The 19,755-nt window shown below is 39.0% G+C and overlaps 1 protein-coding gene across 1 annotated transcript in view; it reads right to left on the reverse strand.

Moving 5' to 3' along the window:
* The window catches only part of prkn (parkin RBR E3 ubiquitin protein ligase), a 153,589-nt gene extending 135,907 nt beyond the window's left edge, over nucleotides 1-17,682 (reverse strand). The window contains exon 1 of the mRNA XM_046875994.1: nucleotides 17,576-17,682. Within this exon, the coding sequence (XP_046731950.1) occupies nucleotides 17,576-17,663 (88 nt within the window). The 5' untranslated portion in view covers nucleotides 17,664-17,682. The remainder of the gene's footprint in view (nucleotides 1-17,575) is intronic.
* Between the last annotated feature and the right edge of the window lie 2,073 nt (nucleotides 17,683-19,755).

Below are 19,755 nucleotides of genomic sequence, written 5' to 3' on the forward strand. Positions count from 1 at the left end.
ACCCTGCCTGCACTCTTTTCTTCACTTCTCTAACACACTATCCATTACTTTGCACTGCTGAGCCCAGTTACCTGAACTCCTCCACCTTCTCCACCTCTTCTCCCTGCAATCGCACCACTCCACTGCCCTCCTCTCATTTACGCACATGTACTCCGTCTTACTCCAACTGACTTTTACTCCCCTTTTCTCCAGCGTGTACCTCCACCTCTCCAGGCTCTTCTCAACCTGCTCCCTACTCTCACCACAAATAACAATATCACCCCCAAACATCATAGTCCATGGAGACTCCTGTCTGACCTTGTCCATCAACCTGTACATCACCTCCGCAAACAGGAAAGGACTCAGAGCTGATACTTGATGCAATCAAACCTCCACCTTGAACCAGTCCTACTGCACAATTTACTGCTGTCACACTGTCCTCATACATGTCCTGCACCACCCTCACATACTTCTCTGACACACCTGACTTCCTCATACAGTTCCACATCTCCTCTCTTGGCACCCTGTCGTACGCTTTCTCTAAATCCACAAACACACAATGCAACTCCTTCTGACCTTCTCTATAATCCTCCATCAACATTCTCAAAGCAAAGAAAAGAGGAAAAGAAAAAAAAACTATTTTAGTCCTTTTACCTTGATGCTTGGATGTACTTTGGATCAAGCCAAAATGTAATCAGATTTCATATAAATCCTACAAAAACATGAATATGTTTGTATTCATATTATTGGATCTCATAATCCTGTCCTCAGGCCATGTACTTTGTGCATCCATTACCACCAAAAATATATTTTCATATATGAATGCATTGTCAAACTTTTTTCTGGTCAACCCAGTGGAATAACATTCCTTCAGCATTTCTTTAGCCAGTTCTGTACATTTATTCAATCCCTTTTGCAAATGTAGCTCTTACAACATACCGGTGGCATGATTATGCTCTGTCCCTATAACAGACATCTAGAAAACCTAGAAGTTATCTTTCCAATTAACACATGTGACTGCAGTGTTCTATTTTTTCATCTGATTATCATGACGAATGATGATCAAGGTTTATTCATCATTCACATGCTGTAAATCTGCCACATATTCATCTGCACTATTTGCATGTTTGCTACTTTTTGCACTTCTGGTAGATGCCAAACTGCATTTCGTTGCTGTGTACCTGTACAATACAATACAAAACAATACATTGACTGACTGACTGACTGACTATCTATCTAATGTGCTTTATCTATATTACAATGTGCACCAATCAACTAAACTCTGGTGCACCACAAAATGGAGACCTCTGCCTTCAAACAAGTGGTTCAAGAACCCACAAATATTACAATAAAAAGCAAAAAGAACTCAATGGCCAATTGAGTTGACAGGGGGTGCCTCCATCACCAGCTGACCATACTGATGGTCTGAACATTCACCAAGAGCCAGCAATTTTACTATAGAAAGCAAATGGAACTCAATGGATAGGGAAGTTGATAGAAGGTGCCTCCACCAGCAGCAAGTCTATTCATTCATGCTATTAAATTGTATAGATGAAATACTCTTAAAATATACTTCAAACATATGGAAGCCAGTTTCTGTAACATAAAAAAAAGTTTGCCTAATTCCGACTTTATTTCTGCCAATTCTGAGTTCTTTTCTAACAACCAGGAGGTAGCTTGAGCTATCACTTCTGCTTTCGCTTTAATATCACAATGTAACATAGCAGACAGAAGCTGTGTGTGAAACTGCTGTTTGTGAACCCACGCCTAAAATAGTGCCTAATTAATAATTAAATAGATTGTTTCACAAATCGATCTATTGATTGTAGCTTATTTAATTTTAAATGTGTAAAGGGAATTTTTGCTTGCCACAGTCACCACCGGCTCGCTCATTAGGGACAAACTTACACTTTTAAAGAACGTCTTATTCATTTTTATCACCACATTATCTGTGTAAAGCTGTTTTAAGACAATGTTCATTGTTTAAAGTGCTATACAAATAAAAATTAATTGAATCGAATAAAGCTTTCTGGCAATACAGAGGAGGTGACGCTACATGATTAATGAGAATAAAACTCAGAATTGCAAGAAAAAAAATGGAGGAATCGTGAGAAATGTCGGAATTGCCAGGAAAAGTCAGACTTGCGAGAAAAAAAGTCAGAATTAGGAGGAAAAAAGTCGAGCAAAAAGAATAGCAATAAATAAAGTCGGAATTGCCAGAAAAAAAAGGCGAATTTGAAAGAAAGAAATTGAGAATAGCTAGAAATAACGTCGGAATTACTGACAAAAAATCTAAATCGGAAGAAATCAGAATTCTAAGAAATGAAGTCAGATTCGCAAGAAATAAAGTCGAAAACGCAAACTTTTTCTTTTGAATGTGTCAGAAACAGGCTTCCATACAAACAGGCCATTTAAAAAAAAAAGAAAAAACATTTAAACATTTTAGACATTTGTACATCAATTTGAAAATCTATTCGGTTCTTCTGCAGGAAACAACAATTCCAAATAAATCCTACAAACATTCAACCACCTATTCTTGAAATACTGTGCTAATGAGAATCTCAGATGGATTCACGGTCAACCCACATAAAGTGTAAAAATATACCTACAGAAACTGCAGAGGAAAAACACGCCTTTAAGGCCAAATTTCCGACCAGTCACAAAAAAAAAAGAAGAGGAAAAAAGCAAAATAAAAAAGATACAAAGTCACAAAAAAACTAAACTCTGTACAGATATTAGAAAGCAAACTACCACCTCATGGGTCAAAATCACAGAAGCCTCTTCCACCTGCAATTTAAATAGTAGAAGAAGCCGATCCTGCTGAGTCATGGTGTGGCAAGACCCTTATAAATCCCACCATAGCATTTGACTGGCAGCTAATGACAAAATGCCCCAGTGGCGCATAAAAACTTGTAAGTAAATTAATTGAAAAATTAAATATAGTACTAGAAGTCAAGTGCTTCTTGTTCTATCAGGGCATGATGTTTTGATTCGTTGAGACTGTGTCCTACAAAGTATGTCTTTGCCACAGGGGAACATATCAATTGCAAAAGTGGTGAGAAAAAAAGCACAGAACACTGGGGTTCTGGTGGTTACTATTCTGTCATGTCATGAGTGCAATTTTTTTTTACAAATATGCTTTCATAATTAGCAAAAAGATCTGAAAATCTGCTTTTGGTTTGAGCCCTGGTTTTTCATCTTCATGTGTTTCACTTCATGTGTTGTTAACAAAGACATAAACATCAACAGTAGCTGATGGCAAAAAAAGAGAGCAGAAAAATAGAACAGATTAAAACAGACTCACTAGTCTTTTCTGAGGGTGACCTCATCATAGTAGCAGCATAATAAATTCGGAAATGTAAAAAAATAATCCTTTTTCATTAAAATTTTTTAACAGAGAAATACAAATAACTAATCTAATTGGGAGCAACTTCATCATGCAGCTAAACAATAAGATAAAATATGTTGCTGACTTAACAAAGAACTTCAGGGGAAAAAGATTTGAGACTGGCCAAGTCAATCACCAGACCATAACCCAAAGGAGCATGGATTTCAAATACTGAAGAAAGAGAATCCTGAAAACAACAACTGAATAAAGCTGCGCTAAGCATTCGAAAATAATAATATATAATCTGTTCCAATACTTTTGGAAATGAAAGCTGAAATTCACAGAGAGTTCACTGGTTACAACCTACAATCTGTTTGTGTATAAAATTTGACCCAACTGTCACGGTTTGCCACACTTCTGACTTCGAACACATGGCCCTTTCACACACAGGCCTTTCTAGTGCAAAAAGATTTTTTATAAAACCAGACACTCAAACGCTGCAGCTTATGCCTTTTACATTCTCTCTAAACCCATTACTGTGCATTCTGCATGCTTTGGACATTTGTCTGATTATTCTTGCTTTTATATACAGTATAGACCAAAAGTTTGAACACACCTTCTCATTCAAAGAGTTTTCTTTATTTTCATGACTATGAAAATTGTAGAGTCACACTGAAGGCATCAAGGGCTATTTGACCAAGAAGGAGAGTGATGGGGTGCTGCACCAGATGACCTGGCCTCCACAGTCACCGGACCTGAACCCAATCCAGATGGTTTAGGGGTGAGCTGGACCGCAGAGTGAAGGCAAAAGGGCCAACAAGTACCAAGCATCTCTCGGGGAACTCCTTCAAGACTGTTGGAAGACCATTTCAGGTGACTACCTCTTGAAGCTCATCAAGAGAATGCCAAGAGTGTGCAAAGCAGTAATCAAAGCAAAAGGTGGCTACTTTGAAGAACCTAGAATATGACATATTTTCAGTTGTTTCACACTTTTTTGTTATGTATATAATTCCATATATAATTCCACATGTGTTAATTCATAGTTTTGATGCCTTCAATGTGAATCTACAATTTTCATAGTCATGAAAATAAAGAAAACTCTTTGCATGAGAAGGTGTTCAAACTTTTGGTCTGTACTGTACATCGCTGACATTTCCATCCATCTTTTTTCTATATAGTTTAACCTACACATGGTGATAGCAGAACCATCTCAGGGAACTCAGGATGCAAAGCAGGGGACACCCTGCATAGGGTGCCAACCCATCCCAAGACACACACTCAACAACCTCCACCAAACCAAAAATATAGGAATGACAATTGCTGGAGAGAATCAACGTTCCAGAAAAAGCCCTTAAAACACAGGGAGAACATGTAAGCTAGGGGATGTGCATCTCCATAACTGAGGCTGATGCGATTCGGATCTCGATGCATAGCCAATGATATGATACATTAAATATACATACAAAGCGGCTACCCAATGCGATGCTATGTGATTCAACCCATTACAATGCAGTGCGAGCCAATTGTGATTCGATTTAATACAATGCGATTAATTGCAATTTCTTTTTCTCAGACAGACAGCAAATTATATATTTACTGACTAACACAAGGTCATTTTACAAACAGACCTTTGTAGTGCAAAATAATGTAAAATCAAATAAAACCAGAATTCTTTTTTTCTGTTCTGTCTTCAGGAAAATGCAGCGTTGTGATAAGTCATATTCACGTAGCAGCAGTGGCGCTGAGAGAAGGCACAAACAGTTTAGAGAGGGGAAATCAATCTACATATCAAATATTTTCACAAATTATTGGTCACTTGGCTCACATTGGCTCTAATTAGCGCTAATACTAATACTTTCTTTTGGCTTCTCCCGTTAGGGGTCGCCAGAGCGGATCATCCACATGTTTGATTTGGCACAAGTTTTTACGCTGGATGCCCTTCTTAAGGCAACCCTCCCCATTTATCCGGGCTTGGGACCGGGATCGAACCCGGGCTGCAGCGATGAGAGCGCCACATCCTAACCACTAGACTACCAGGGACCCTTATATAGCGATAATACTAATACTATACTAAAAAGCTTAGTGCTAATACTAATAATTATTTATAAATAAATCAGTTTTTACTGATTGAAACGTTAAAAACGATGCATCGCCATACAAACATACTTGTATACGAAGCACACGTTTAAAATTGATGCATCACCTTGTTCATTTTCATGCAGATGCACCGACGTGAAACAGGGATTCTTACCATCCCAAAAGCACACAGAGGTGGAATTTGAATTATTCGAAAAACATGCTAACTTTCTCCCTGTGCACCTTTTTAATAGCTGAAATCCTTATGAGCAGCTTGCTGCAAGACATCCTGTCTTCTCAGATCTGTAACACTTGCTCATTGTATTTCAGTGGCCTGCGCACTTTTCCAGTTACTCCAAACTGATGTGCTTTTTTTTGCCACTGATTTTACCGCATTTTTGAGTAGCTTCCCTTCTTACCTCACATGCAGGCCTGTCACTGTATCATTTAGCACTTAACTGCATTCACAGTGCTCTGTCGTATTTCAATGCAGCAGCAAAATACATTTGCCCTATTATGTTCAGAAATGTCACCACTCGTTTCTCAGTCCAGTGTTATTAGTTTGGACACAAGCTTAGTGCTTAAGCCATAACGCTTCTGATTTTCATAAATAGAATGCATGCAACAAACTACCCCTGTTCTCTTAGCACATTAAATATCACTATTTTCTTTTTTTATTCATGTATTGGGCTCGGTTTTATTCATGTAATTTATTTACATGAATAAAACAGCTTGTCAAATCATTTGTGTTAAATTTGCCATCGCTTTGTGTGAGAACCTTTAACAAAGAGTCCAAGTGACCATAAACATACTTTTATACATATTTTCTCCTGTGAAATTCAAATTATTTTCATGTGTTGTATGTGTACACACTAAACAGACCAAAGTATTGGGCACCTGACTTTTCCAGCAATATGTGGTTCGCCCAAAATGTTAACACAACCTTAAAAACCCACAAACCTGGTTCCATCATGTCAATGTCCCTGTGCACAAAGCTAGCTCCAAGAAGATATGGTTTACATGGGTTGGAGTAGAAGATATTGAGTGGCCTGCTATAAAGCTCTGACCTCAACTCTTTTGAACCCCTTTGAAATTAATGTGAACACTGACTGCACCCCACGCCTCCTTACCTGATGAGCACCTGCCTTTACTAACACCTTTGTGGCTAAATTAATCTCACAAATCTCCAAAAGCATATTCCAAAATCTAGTAGAACATCTTTCCAGAAGAGTGGAGGTTGAACGATACAATATGCGATTAATAAACCGATTTAAAATGGACTCTGGATAAAAACCAAACACAACACTCCATGTAAAATAGTACTGAACTTTATTACAAAAATAATAAATAGAAAAACAATACTGAATCATTAAAATGTGCTAAAGACATAAATCTATAATATATAAATTAATAATTATAATTACAAAATTAATACATATAATATCGCTCTCTCAGTGCAGAATGCAGTCTCACCTTGTAAAACCAAACAGCACGTCAGCGTCAGTGATTTGCCTCTAGAGGCTGCTCTCGTAATGACAGCGGACCAGAAGCCGGAAAAACTATATGTATGGATGTTTACCGATAGCCGATAGTTCCACCAATCAACTAACGGTGCAGATTAATAGCCAACACCGATTAATTGGTTGACTAGTTATCCTATCAGCAAATGTGGACTAAATGTGAAATGGTATGGTCAAAAACACACATACGAATCTCATGGTCAGGTGTCTACAAACTTTTGTCTATATAGTGTATATACATATGTGCGAACAGCACAAGTTTTAGTTGTAGTTTCAGACACACTAAACTCTAATTCAGCCTTTTAAACACTGACAGTGTTTTGTACCCTGTGCATGTCTAGGTATGTCTGAACTATAAAATAAAATATACACTGGCATCAAATTCCCAGCACTGCATCCAATAGCTTCAACAAACTTGCTCCAGGGCAAGTGCATTACATTACAAAAGTGAACTAAAATCATATTCCAATTTTTTTTTACTGAGCATTTAGGCACCATGCACTTAATACACCACGCTGAATTAATGTAAAATCGCATTTAAGTGACACGATTCCTCTGAGAGATAGCATTGCCATGACAGAAATCCTGCAGCCTGAGGGTGAAAATATTCTGCTCAATTCATTTCCATTCTTTCAGACAAGCACCAGTCAGGATCAGCGAACACCTTAGACATCTCAGACACACAACAAAGACATAATCGATATGTCCTTCTTTAGAGTCTGAAGCTCCTTAGGGAGGGACAGGCTCTCTGTACAAGTGCCCCAAGCAGTTAAGGCCATTCATTAAACTTTAAAGAGGCATGGGAGGGGATAACTTTTATGCTGGTTACTTAAAGTTAAAGTAACTTTATTTATCGTTCGTTCAGTGAATCTGGTGCCTATCCAACAAACTCTGAGCAAGAGGCAAGGACACATCATGACTAGGATGCTAGCAAATCTCCACAGCAAACCATTGTATCTTAACAAACAAATATCTTGAATATGGGCAATTTCCCTGTTATGAGGTTATTATGAAACAATTACATGTAGACCCCGAATTACAATTTAGATGTGTTTTGATGACCCACTTCTAACTTAAAATTATTGTTGAGACATGGTTTGGACTACTCAGGGGTTTTAAAGAATAGTGATCAAAACGGGGGTAGAATACAGTCATTTATTAATAATTTCACAAATTACAGTACATAATTCAGCAAAACAAAGAAATGTTTATTTCTTTATTTCTTTTCTTTAATTTTTGTATATATGTATAAACTATACATTTACTATACATTTTATATATATATATATATATATATATATATATATATATATATATATATATATATATATATATATATATATATATATATCAGGGGTGGCCAACCCGCGGCTCTTTGGCTGGTTTCATGCGGCTCTTACGTTCATATCGAAGTTTGTGTTTGTTTGTTTTTTAATGTGCGTGTTCGCTTCGCTTGAGTTCAATACGTTATTTTTAAGACTTAAATGAGCTTGCCCCTACTGGGAAACTTTGCGGTATATCAGACCTGGGCAAACTACGGCCCACGGGCCACATCCAGCCCTTTGTACGTCCCTGTCCGGCCTGCGTGAGGCCAATCATAAATTACAGGGATGCACCGAAAATTCAGCCACCGGAGAATTTTCGGCTGAAATACCTAAATCACCGAAACAACACGGCAGAAACACAATTGTAATGACGCAGTAAAAACGCGCAGCCAGCACACGGTTATCTGGATAAGATCCAACATGTGTGCGGATAGCAATTTGCTAAACATGCAATGCTGAAATTTCAAAAGGGGGTGTATCTGCAAAGAGTTTCTCCACGTCGGGTTTAATTTATCACCTGAAATCCAAACATCCCGATTGCCTTTCTAAATATGAGAAGAACGCGGCGCAGAAAAGTAAAGTCAATCCGAGCATGCGAACTCCGTCTGTAGAGGACGTTTTTGAAAAGGCAGGAAAGTTTTCCAGTGATGGTGCCAAGGCAAAAGGCATAACACAAAAAATTATGGATTTCATTGCCATTTGAATTGAATTTTCATTTCGGTGCATATTATCGTTGGTGTGGCCCTCTGACACAATTCAGGTTTCTCATGTGGCCCCTTGTAAAAAATTAATTGCCGACCCCTGCGGTATATTCATCTCACGCACATGCGCATTTGACAAAAATACCGTATTGAACTCAAGCGAAGTGAACACGCACATAAAAAAAATAAAAAAAACACGTGAAATCAAAGCATCGATCTGTTCTGACTGACACCCATGTGAAAGAATTGCTTCGAGTGGCAACAACGGAATACGACGCAGATTTGAAGGGGATTGTTCAAGGCAAGGAATGCCAAAAGTCCCACTAAGTAACATGCATAGTAAAAGAAAAACGCTATTGTAATTTTTATTATATTTTATATTATATAATATTAAATTATATTTTTGTTTGTGGACTTGGTTAAACTGAGAGTTTGTGTGTGTGTGAGACTGTGCACACAATGTTCATTGTTGAAAATGACTGGCCTGTGGTCTCAAAACTGTAGGAGTCAATTTCTGTCATTATGTTGGTGTGTGACATTTACAATAAATCTGGCTGAGCAGAGGTGTGTGTGTGTGTGTGCGCACGCATGTATGTGTGTGTGTAAGAGGAAGGGATGGGTGATGTTCATGTGTGCCCATGTGTATGATGTGGCTCTTTGCGGTAACACAGTAAAAAATGTGGCTCTCGGTCTCTGACTGGTTGGCCACCCCTAAAATATATATATATATATATATACACACAGTACAGACCGAAAGTTTGGACACACCCTCTCATTGAAAGAGTTTTCTTTATTTTCATGACTATGAAAATTGTAGATTCACACTGAAGGCATCAAAACTATGAATTAACACATGTGGAATTATATACATAACAAAAAAGTGTGAAACAACTGAAAAATGTCATATTCTAGGTTTTTCAAAGTAGCCACCTTTTGCTTTGATTACTGCTTTGCACACTCTTGGCATTCTCTTGATGAGCTTCAAGAGGTAGTCACCTGAAATGGTCTTCCAACAGTCTTGAAGGAGTTCCCCGAGAGATGCTTGGCACTTTTGCCTTCACTCTGCAGTCCAGCTCACCCCAAACCATCTCGATTGGGTTCAGGTCCGGTGACTGTGGAGGCCAGGTCATCTGGTGCAGCACCCCATCACTCTCCTTCTTGGTCAAATAGCCCTTGATGCCTTCAGTGTGACTCTACAATTTTCATAGTCATGAAAATAAAGAAAACTCTTTGAATGAGAAGGTGTGTCCAAACTTTTGGTCTGTACTGTGTATGTGTATATATATATTACACACATACATATACATACACACATACACACACACACACACTGGAGACCAAAATTAGAGAACAATTTATAAACAATTCTGAAATAATGTCATCTTCACTGCTCAACAGTTGAAGGAGTTTTTGTCCTGTCTATACCATGCTACCAGAACACCTTTTCCACAAGATAACTAAGGCATTTTAAAAAAACATTATTTTCCAGAAAACACACTGATCAAAATTAGAGAACAATGACAACTGTAGCATGGAAGAAGATTACAACTAAATTTTCTGAAGGTTACAACAGTCAGCAAATAGTAGGAAATGTACAGGCCTCCGCTCTGAATTCATTGCTCGTGACTTCAGCACATCTGCGGCCACAGGACAGCACTAGTCTCTCACACTGCTCTGGTGTGATTTTGGTCCACTCTTCTTCCAGTTTCCTCCACAGTTCGGTGACTGTAGTGGGTTTCTTGGCCATAACTGTTTAATGCTCTTAAACGTCAAGACACTATGACGAGACAGATCCTTACCCTGTTCAGCGCTGAACTGGTGAGCAATTCCAGCTGCAGTGTGGAAACGATTGCCCATTGAGATCCTCTGCAGTATCCTGTCCTCTCTTGTATTTGTCTTCCGTGGATGACCAGCCTTCTTGGCAGACTTGAATGAGTTTGTGATGTTGTAAAGATTCAATATTCTTGAAATCACATATTTGGAACGACCAACTTGTCTTGCTATGGCTGATAGGGTCATCCCTTTGGCCTTCATCCGGACAACCTGCTGCCGGAGGCTTTCAGTCACTTTAGAACGGCCCACCATCTTGCAGAGTCAGTGGAACTGGAATTTAGGCTGCCAGTTAAATAGGGGTTTACAGATAATCAAGGAAATTAGCAGCAGGTACCAGATTAACACCTATAACTGGGAGGTATCTAAAAGTGTTCTTTAATTTTGATCAGTTTGTTTTCTGCAAATTAATGTTTTTATTTTTAAATGCCTTAGTTATTTTGTGGAAAAGGTGTTCTGGTAGCATGGTATAGACAGGACAAAAACTCCTTCAACTGTTGAGCAGTAAAGATGACATTATTTCAGAATTGTTAAATTGTTTATTAATTGTTCTCTTATTTTGATCTCCAGTATGTGTGTGTGTGTATATATATATATATATATATATATATATATATATATATATATATATACAGTGGAACCCGGTTATGTCGATGTCCTAGGGGGTCGCCAAAAAGCATCGAGGTAACCGATGATCGAGATAAACGAAAATCAAAATGGCGGCAATACATTAACGTGCTTGAAATTTCTTTATGTACATGATGTGCGTTATAAATGAGAATGTGCATGCACGTGTTTTTAAAGGGTTTTTTTTACACAACAGCGTTGCCCCGATTTGTTTGATGAAGGCATGCTATAAAAATACATACAGTACATGTTTATCTGTCAGGAATCCACCTGCCACGCCCCCTTCGGCCCCCTTCAGCTTGTCAGGTGCTTTCTCGGCCGCTTTCTCTGAAGCGCCCGGCTTCAATCGCGCACATATGGTGCTCGTTTAGCATCATCACCAGCTCCTATTTAAACTTCCACACTCTCACTGTCCGTTATTGTTGGTATATGTTGGTTCACGGCGGTCGTTGTTATCGCTCATGTTTATCCCGGTACGTGCCTTCCCACCGGCACTCTCTCAATGGCTGCGCTTTTCTTCCCAAAGCGCACCGCGGATTCCCCCCGATCCTGCCGGTGTTTATTCTATGCTTTTGCTCATCCCACGTTCCGCGCCGCCGAGCGTGGCTTTCGCCTCCCGTTCATCGCATAACATTTAACAACAAAAGGCATATGTGCACTAACTAACAGCAGAGATTCACCAGTATACAATACAACACCTGTAGCATCTGTAAGGCTTGATTTTTCCGCCACTTTCGCGAGTTCTTCTGCGGCTGCACAGTGCCGATCGACATAACTGACGTTAAATGGCAAATTTTTCGACATAACCGATAAAAAATGCTTAGACAAAGCACTTCAAAAACGTCGACTTAATAGGGTTGTCGAGTTAACCGAGGTCGAGATAAGTGGGTTCCACTGTATATGATTTTTAAACTATTTATTTGTATGATACAGCTACATTTTATCCTAAATTAGATGCACCTGTTTGAGGTCGTTAGCTGCATAAAGACACCTGTCCACCCCATACAATCAGTAAGAATCCAACTACTAACATGGCCAAGACCAAAGAGCTGTCCAAAGACACTAGAGACAAAATTGTACACCTCCACAAGGCTGGAAAGGGTTACGGGAAAATTGCCAAGCAGCTTGGTGAAAAAAAGTCCACTGTTGGAGCAATCATTAGAAAATGGAAGAAGCTAAACATGACTGTCAATCTCCCTCAGACTGGGGCTCCATGCAAGATCTCACCTCATGGGGTCTCAATGATCCTTGGGAAGGTGAGAAATCAGCCCAGAACTACACGGGAGGAGCTGGTCAATGACCTGAAAAGAGCTGGGACCACCGTTTCCGAAGTTACTGTTGGTAATACACTAAGACGTCATGGTTTGAAATCATGCATGGCTCAGAAGGTTCCCCTGCTTAAACCAGCACATGTCCAGGCACATCTTAAGTTTGCCAATGACCATTTGAATGATCCAGAGGAGTCATGGGAGAAAGTCATGTGGTCAGATGAGACCAAAATAGAACTTTTGGGTCATAATTCCACTAAACGTGTTTGGAGGAAGAAGAATGATGAGTACCATCCCAAGAACACCATCCCTACTGTGAAGCATGGGGGTGGAAGCATCATGCTTTGGGGGTGTTTTTCTGCATATGGGACAGGGGGACTGCACTGTATTAAGGAGAGGATGACCGGGGCCATGTATTGCGAGATTTTGGGGAACAACCTCCTTCCCTCAGTTAGAGCATTGAAGATGGGTCGAGGCTGGGTCTTCCAACATGACAATGACCCGAAGCACACAGCCGGGATAACCAAGGAGTGGCTCTGTAAGAAGCATATCAAGGTTCTGGCATGGCCTAGCCAGTCTCCAGACCTAAACCCAATAGAGAATCTTTGGAGGGAGCTCACACTCCGTGTTTCTCAGCGACAGGCCAGAAACCTAACTGATCTAGAGAAGATCTGTGTGGAGGAGTGGGCCAAAATCCCTCCTGCAGTGTGTGCAAACCTGGTGAAAAACTACAGGAAACGTTTGACCTCTGTAATTGCAAACAAAGGCTACTGTACCAAATATTAACATTGACTTTCTCAGGTGTTCAAATACATATTTGCAGCTGTATCATACCTACGATGACAATTACAGACCCCTCCATGATTTCTAAGTGGGAGAACTTGCAAAATAGCAGGGTGTTCAAATACTTATTTTCCTCAGTGGCACTGTGCAGCCGCAGAAGAACTCGCGAAAGTGATGGAAAAATCAAGCCTTACAGATGCTACAGGTGTTGTATTGTATACTGGTGAATCTCTGCTGTTAGTTAAAAATGTACATACAGTACAGACCAAAAGTTTGGACACACCTTCTTATTTAAAGAGTTTTCTTTATTTTCATGACTATGAAAATTGTAGAGTCACACTGAAGGCATCAAGGGCTATTTGACCAAGAAGGAGAGTGATGGGGTGCTGCGCCAGATGACCTGGCCTCCACAGTCACCGGACCTGAACCCAATCCAGATGGTTTAGGGGTGAGCTGGACTGCAGAGTGAAGGCAAAAGGGCCAACAAGTGCCAAGCATCTCTCGGGGAACTCCTTCAAGACTGTTGGAAGACAATTTCAGGTGACTACCTCTTGAAGCTCATCAAGAGAATGCCAAGAGTGTGCAAAGCAGTAATCAAAGCAAAAGGTGGTTTTGATGCCTTCAGTGTGAATCTACAATTTTTATAGTCATGAAAATAAAGAAAACACTTTGAATGAGAAGGTGTGTCCAAACTTTTGGTCTGTACTGTACATGTTTGTTAACTGTCAGGAATCCACCTGCCACGCCCCCTTCGGTGCTTTCTCGGCCGCTTTCTCTGAAGCTCCAGGCTTCAATCGCGCACATATGGTGATCGTTTAGCATCATCACCAGCTCCTATTTAAACTTCCACACTCTCATCGTCCGATATTGTTGGTATATGTTGGTTCACGGCGGTCGTTGTTATCGCCCATGCGTATCCCGGTACGTGCCTTCCCACTGGCACACTCTCAACGGCTGCGCTTTTCTTCCCACAGTGCATCTCGGATTTTGCTGCTCATCCCATATTCCGCGCCGCGCCTCTACCAAGTGCCGCGCGTGCTCCTACCAAGCGTGGCTTTCACCTCCCGTTCATCGCATAACATTTAACAACAAAAGGCATATGTGCACAGTGCCGATCGAGATAACTGACGTTAAATGGCAAATTTATAACCGATAAAAAATGCTTAGACAAAGCAAGAATTTGGCGGTTCCACTTCAAAAACGTCGACTTAATAGGGTTGTCGAGTTAACCGAGGTCGAGATAAGTGGGTTCCACTGTATGTATGTATGTATATATATATATATATATATATATATATATATATATATATATATATATATATATATATATATACATACACACACACACACACACACACACACACACACACACACATACATACATACATACATACATACATACATACATACATACTCTGAAACCATCTTTGTAATATTATTTAGACTGATTTAAGATTATTACCTTTTCGGGCTATAAATCTGTTCTATTGGCAAAAAATCATTTTTTTTTAATGCCTGGAGGTTTAATAATCATATACTATAGATTACTATAATCCTACAATAACAAAGAGTAAATTCATATTCATTCCACATGTTTCAACTTGTTCCAACATGTTCCAAGATGTCTAGACAAAATGATTTTGTGGGGTTTTTGGGTATGCATCATCATAAGTTCTGTTCTTATTTTTCCTGAATGCTCTGAGAAAACATCGCAAAATCAAGAACGATACTACTTCTGTCCATCACACAAGTGAAACGTTTCTTTCCGTAATGACTAGTACAGGTACGGAAAAGCAAAGAGGCCATTAAATTGTGGTATGAATATATACTGAGTGTCCTGTTTCACATAATGTCATTATCATTGACATTATGTATCTCCCTCTTCTCTCATCAAATCATCAATTAACTTAAGTGCCTTCTGACTTCTAACACATGGCCCTTTCACATACAGACCTTCGTAGTGTAAAAAATAAAAGAAAAGAAGAAGAAAAATATTTAAATTAAGCCAGATGTTCTTTTCCTGTTCTGTCTCCAGGAAGATGCAGCTCTACCTCCGCCATGTTAATCTGTATTGTATGTGACTCTCAGGACACTTCTTGGTCTCTGTATTGTTGTGATATGTCATTCATGTAGCAGCAACGGTGCTGAGAGAACGCGCTTGAGAAACAGTTTAAAGAGGAGAAATCAAACTGCATATAATATTGGTCTAAATTATGAATGAAATGTGTTTGAAATCTTTGTACATTTATTGAAAATAAAAATTAAAAATCAATCAAGCAATAAAAATCACATGTACATAAGTATTCACAGAATTTGCTCAATACTTTGTTGAAGCACATTTGGCACCAGTTACAGCCTCAAGTCTTTTTGAATATAATGCTACAAGCTTGCACACCAAAAAAATTTAAATTGACACACCAATTTTTTGGGAAGTGTCTCTGATTCTTCTTTGCAGAACCTCTCAAGCTCCTTCAGGTTGGGTGGGGAGTGTATGTGCACAGCCATTTTCAGATTTCTCCATTGATGTTCAATCAGGTTCAAGTCTGGGCTCTGGCTGGGCCACTCAAGAACATTTGCAGAGTCGGCTTGTAGCCACTCCTTTGCTATATAGACTGTGTGGATAGGGTCGTTGTCCTGTTGGAAGATGAACCAGTCTGCCCCAGTCTGAGGTCCAGAGCACTCTGAAGCAGCTTTTCACCATAAATGTGTCTGTACATTGCTGCATTCATCTTTCCCTCCATCCTGACTAGTCTTCCAGTTCCTGAAACTGAAAAACATCCCCACAGCATGATGCTTCCACCACCATGCTTCACTGTAGGGATGGTATTGGCCAGGTGATGAGTGGTACCAGGTTTCTTCCAGACATGATGCACAGCATTCAGGCCAAAGAGTTCAATCTTTGTTTCTCATGGTCTGAGAGTCCAGGCAGGCTGTCATGTGCTTTTTACTGAGCAGTGGGTACCATGTGGCCACTCTACCATACAGGCCTGATTGGTGGAGTGCTGCAGAGATGGTTGTTCTTTTGGAAGTTTCTCCTCTCTCCACAGAGAAATGCTGGAGTTCTTTCAGAGTGACCATCGAGTTCTTGGTCACCTCCCTGACTAAGGCCGTTCTCTCCTGATCGCTCAGTTTGGCCGGGCAGCCCGCTCTAGGAAGAGTCCTGGTAGTTCCAAACTTCTTCTATTTTCAGATGATTGAGGACACTGTGCTCATTAGGACCTTCAATGCTGCAGAAATGTTTCTGTTTCCTTCTCCAGGTTTGTGTCTCGATACAATCCTGTCTCTGCGGTCTACAGACAATTCCTTGGACTTCATGGCTTGGTCTTGCTCTGACATGCACTGTTAAATGTAAGACCTTATATAGACACGTGTGCCTTTCCAAATTATGTCCAATCAACTGAACTCCAATCAAGTTGTAGAAACATCTCAATGATGATCAGAGAAACAGGATGCACCTGAGCTCAATTTTTTAGTGTCATTTCAAAAAGCTGTGCAAACTTATGTACATGTATTTTTTTTTTTTTAATACATTTGCAAAGATTTCAAATACACTTCTTTCACGTTGTCATTATGGGATATTGTTTGTAATATATTGAGGAAAATAATGAATTTAATCCACTTTGTAATAGTTCTGTAACATAAAATGTGGGATTTATATATGCATTGATTTTAATAATGAACTGTATTTATATACAATTGTAATCACTGTCTGAGACTTTCTAGACATTTTATAAACATTTTGAGATCCGCTCCTTCCAACCCGTGTGTGTGGGGGGATATGTGGATGTGTCTGAAAGTCTGGAAAAAACGGAAAACCTCGCGAGATCTGAGAAATGAGCGCGTTGCGAAATGTCAGAAAGTCTCAAACGACCGGCAGAAATCTACTCTAACATTTGAGATGTTCTGTCAACGCATTTCTATCCGTCCACCAGCCCTAAACTCAACAAACCAAAGGGGGAAAACAGTAACTTCCCTGTAGGATTATTCAGAGGTGGAAAGTGATTGCACATAACAGCGTGTTATTGTGCTTCATGAGCCAGACTCAGTTCCGTTTATATTGTCACAGATCAGCAAAAAGCATGACATAAAAAATGATCACATAAACTTAAACAAGCTGCTATTTAGAGTCATGGCTTACCGATCATAACTGAGACGCGAGGAAGCTTCGGTACGAGGTCACGTTGTGTTTGTTGACATGCTTTAAAGGTGGATGATGTAGCGCGCATGCGCGAAGCCGAAAGTATTTCTGGGAAAACTAGTCCTGCCCGCAATGAGTCACGTGGAATCGTCAGTGTATATTTGGGTTTAATATATTTTATTTTGATTTACTAGCTAAAAGTAAAGCTCGTTTTTGCCCTTATTAAAGACATAACAAAAAATATAGTCTATTATATAATCTAAAATATAATATAAAATATACTTGCATATAAATGTGCACTTAGGTATAAAACAATAAGATTATATAAATAAATGAAACGAATTGATTCATATAGTTAATCTGAATGTTGTACACGAAAATACTGTTAAAAGGGTTACTATATATTTGGTTTTATTTTAAAGAAATTAACATATAACTCGAAACATGTGTTCCTTTTTCTCTGTCAGAAGGGAGTTTATAATCTGTATTCTGTTCTGGGAGTGAAGACTTTCTATTCAAATGACTGAATTGATATTAGAAACCAAAAACAACAAAAATTGTGAAGGTTTGGTCTGAAGGTTTAAATGCACGTGAATTTTATCGACGGAAAGTGGAATCTCAATGGTTAAGATGTTGAATTTCTGATAAATGTCATTAGCAATCCGATCCGTATCATTAGTGCATTGTGACTGACCATGATCCCAATTTTATTGTGTTATTTTATTGCAGAAAAATAAAAGAATGAACCGCAACAGTTCTGGAACCAAGAATAACCTGTACCAACATAATGGAAAGGGTGAAGGTGTGGAGAAAGAAAGGATCTGCTTATGATCCAAAACATATGAACTGATCAGGTGTGGTGGAGGTAGTGTCCAGTATAGGCTTGCATTGCTGTATCTGGAATAGATTTACCGATGATGGAAATAGCAGAATAATTTCAGAAGTGTTCAGAAACATTTGCCACTTCACTGAAAAACATACACACACACACACACACACACACACACACACACACACACACACACTCAAAACAAACAACAATTGAAAAATGCTATAGTACAAGCCTGGCTGAGCATCATAAAATTTAATGCAACAATTTGGTGATTCAAGCTATGCAAGCAAGTGCTATACAACTTAATTTCCTTTTGGACCATTGTTGTCTGACTGAAACCATCTTTATTCTTAACTGTGGGTATAAAATGACTGAAAAGAGTTAAATACAATAGAGCATTCTTGAGCCAGTTTTCTAAACGTGTTTTGTTCCAAACAATGCATTGTTTCTTTTATAAAGTTCTAGAAATCATAAAGGTCAGTTATAAAACAGCCATGCTACTACATATTCTTTTGAAAAGGCATGTTTTTCTCCTTGTTTTGGCCCCCCGTTCACATCGAGAGATGTTGTTTTCAGTCAACAAAAACCTCACTTTTTGAAAACGCTCTCCAAAGTGAATACATTTGAAAATGCCATTTTAGCATTACAGTGCGGACTGTAAAAATCGAGGTTTTTGAAAACGATGCATTTTTAGTTATTGCCACAACGTTTCAAAGAGGCAAAAAGTAGACAAATGCCAGGTTACAAAAATTACATTTTGCTTATGTACAGCACAGAGACGTGATTGTTTTCAGACGTTTCAGTGTGGATGAGCAACTTTTGGAAATGACTGAAAACAAAAGTGTGGATATGGAGCATTTAGTGTAGTCTAGTGTAACTAGTGTAGGCGTAGCCTGAGAACAAATATCGAATTAATTATTAATCCAAGGGCCATCTAGAATTCAGTGGTTTTATTTTGTTACACAGTTATAAAATGTATTGAATTGTATTGCTTGTAAAGTTATTAGCTGGGTTGACTGCTCAATTGACTTGAATGGCCTAAGTCCAAACCTTATAAATTTTGATTATATACATTTTAAATATTGTCACCATAAATCTAATGACATTTTTAATGATAATGGGTTTGTGAATGAAAAGCTCTGTGCCTGCAAGTCATGGCCAGAAAATGTATTCAAATCAGGTTTAATTCAATTTAAATTCACTTTTTCTTCGTAGAGTGCTTAAATGCAGAACTGTTCATGCAACCTGCAGTTGTAAACCATTGTAGTTGAGTGTTTATATTAATTACAGTACAAGTTCATCCTCAAGTGGATTTTATGGTTATTTTAACTGTATGCAGTACAGAGGA

Source organism: Silurus meridionalis, chromosome 2 (assembly GCF_014805685.1).
Source record: "Silurus meridionalis isolate SWU-2019-XX chromosome 2, ASM1480568v1, whole genome shotgun sequence".
NCBI classification, from domain to species: Eukaryota; Metazoa; Chordata; class Actinopteri; order Siluriformes; family Siluridae; genus Silurus; species Silurus meridionalis.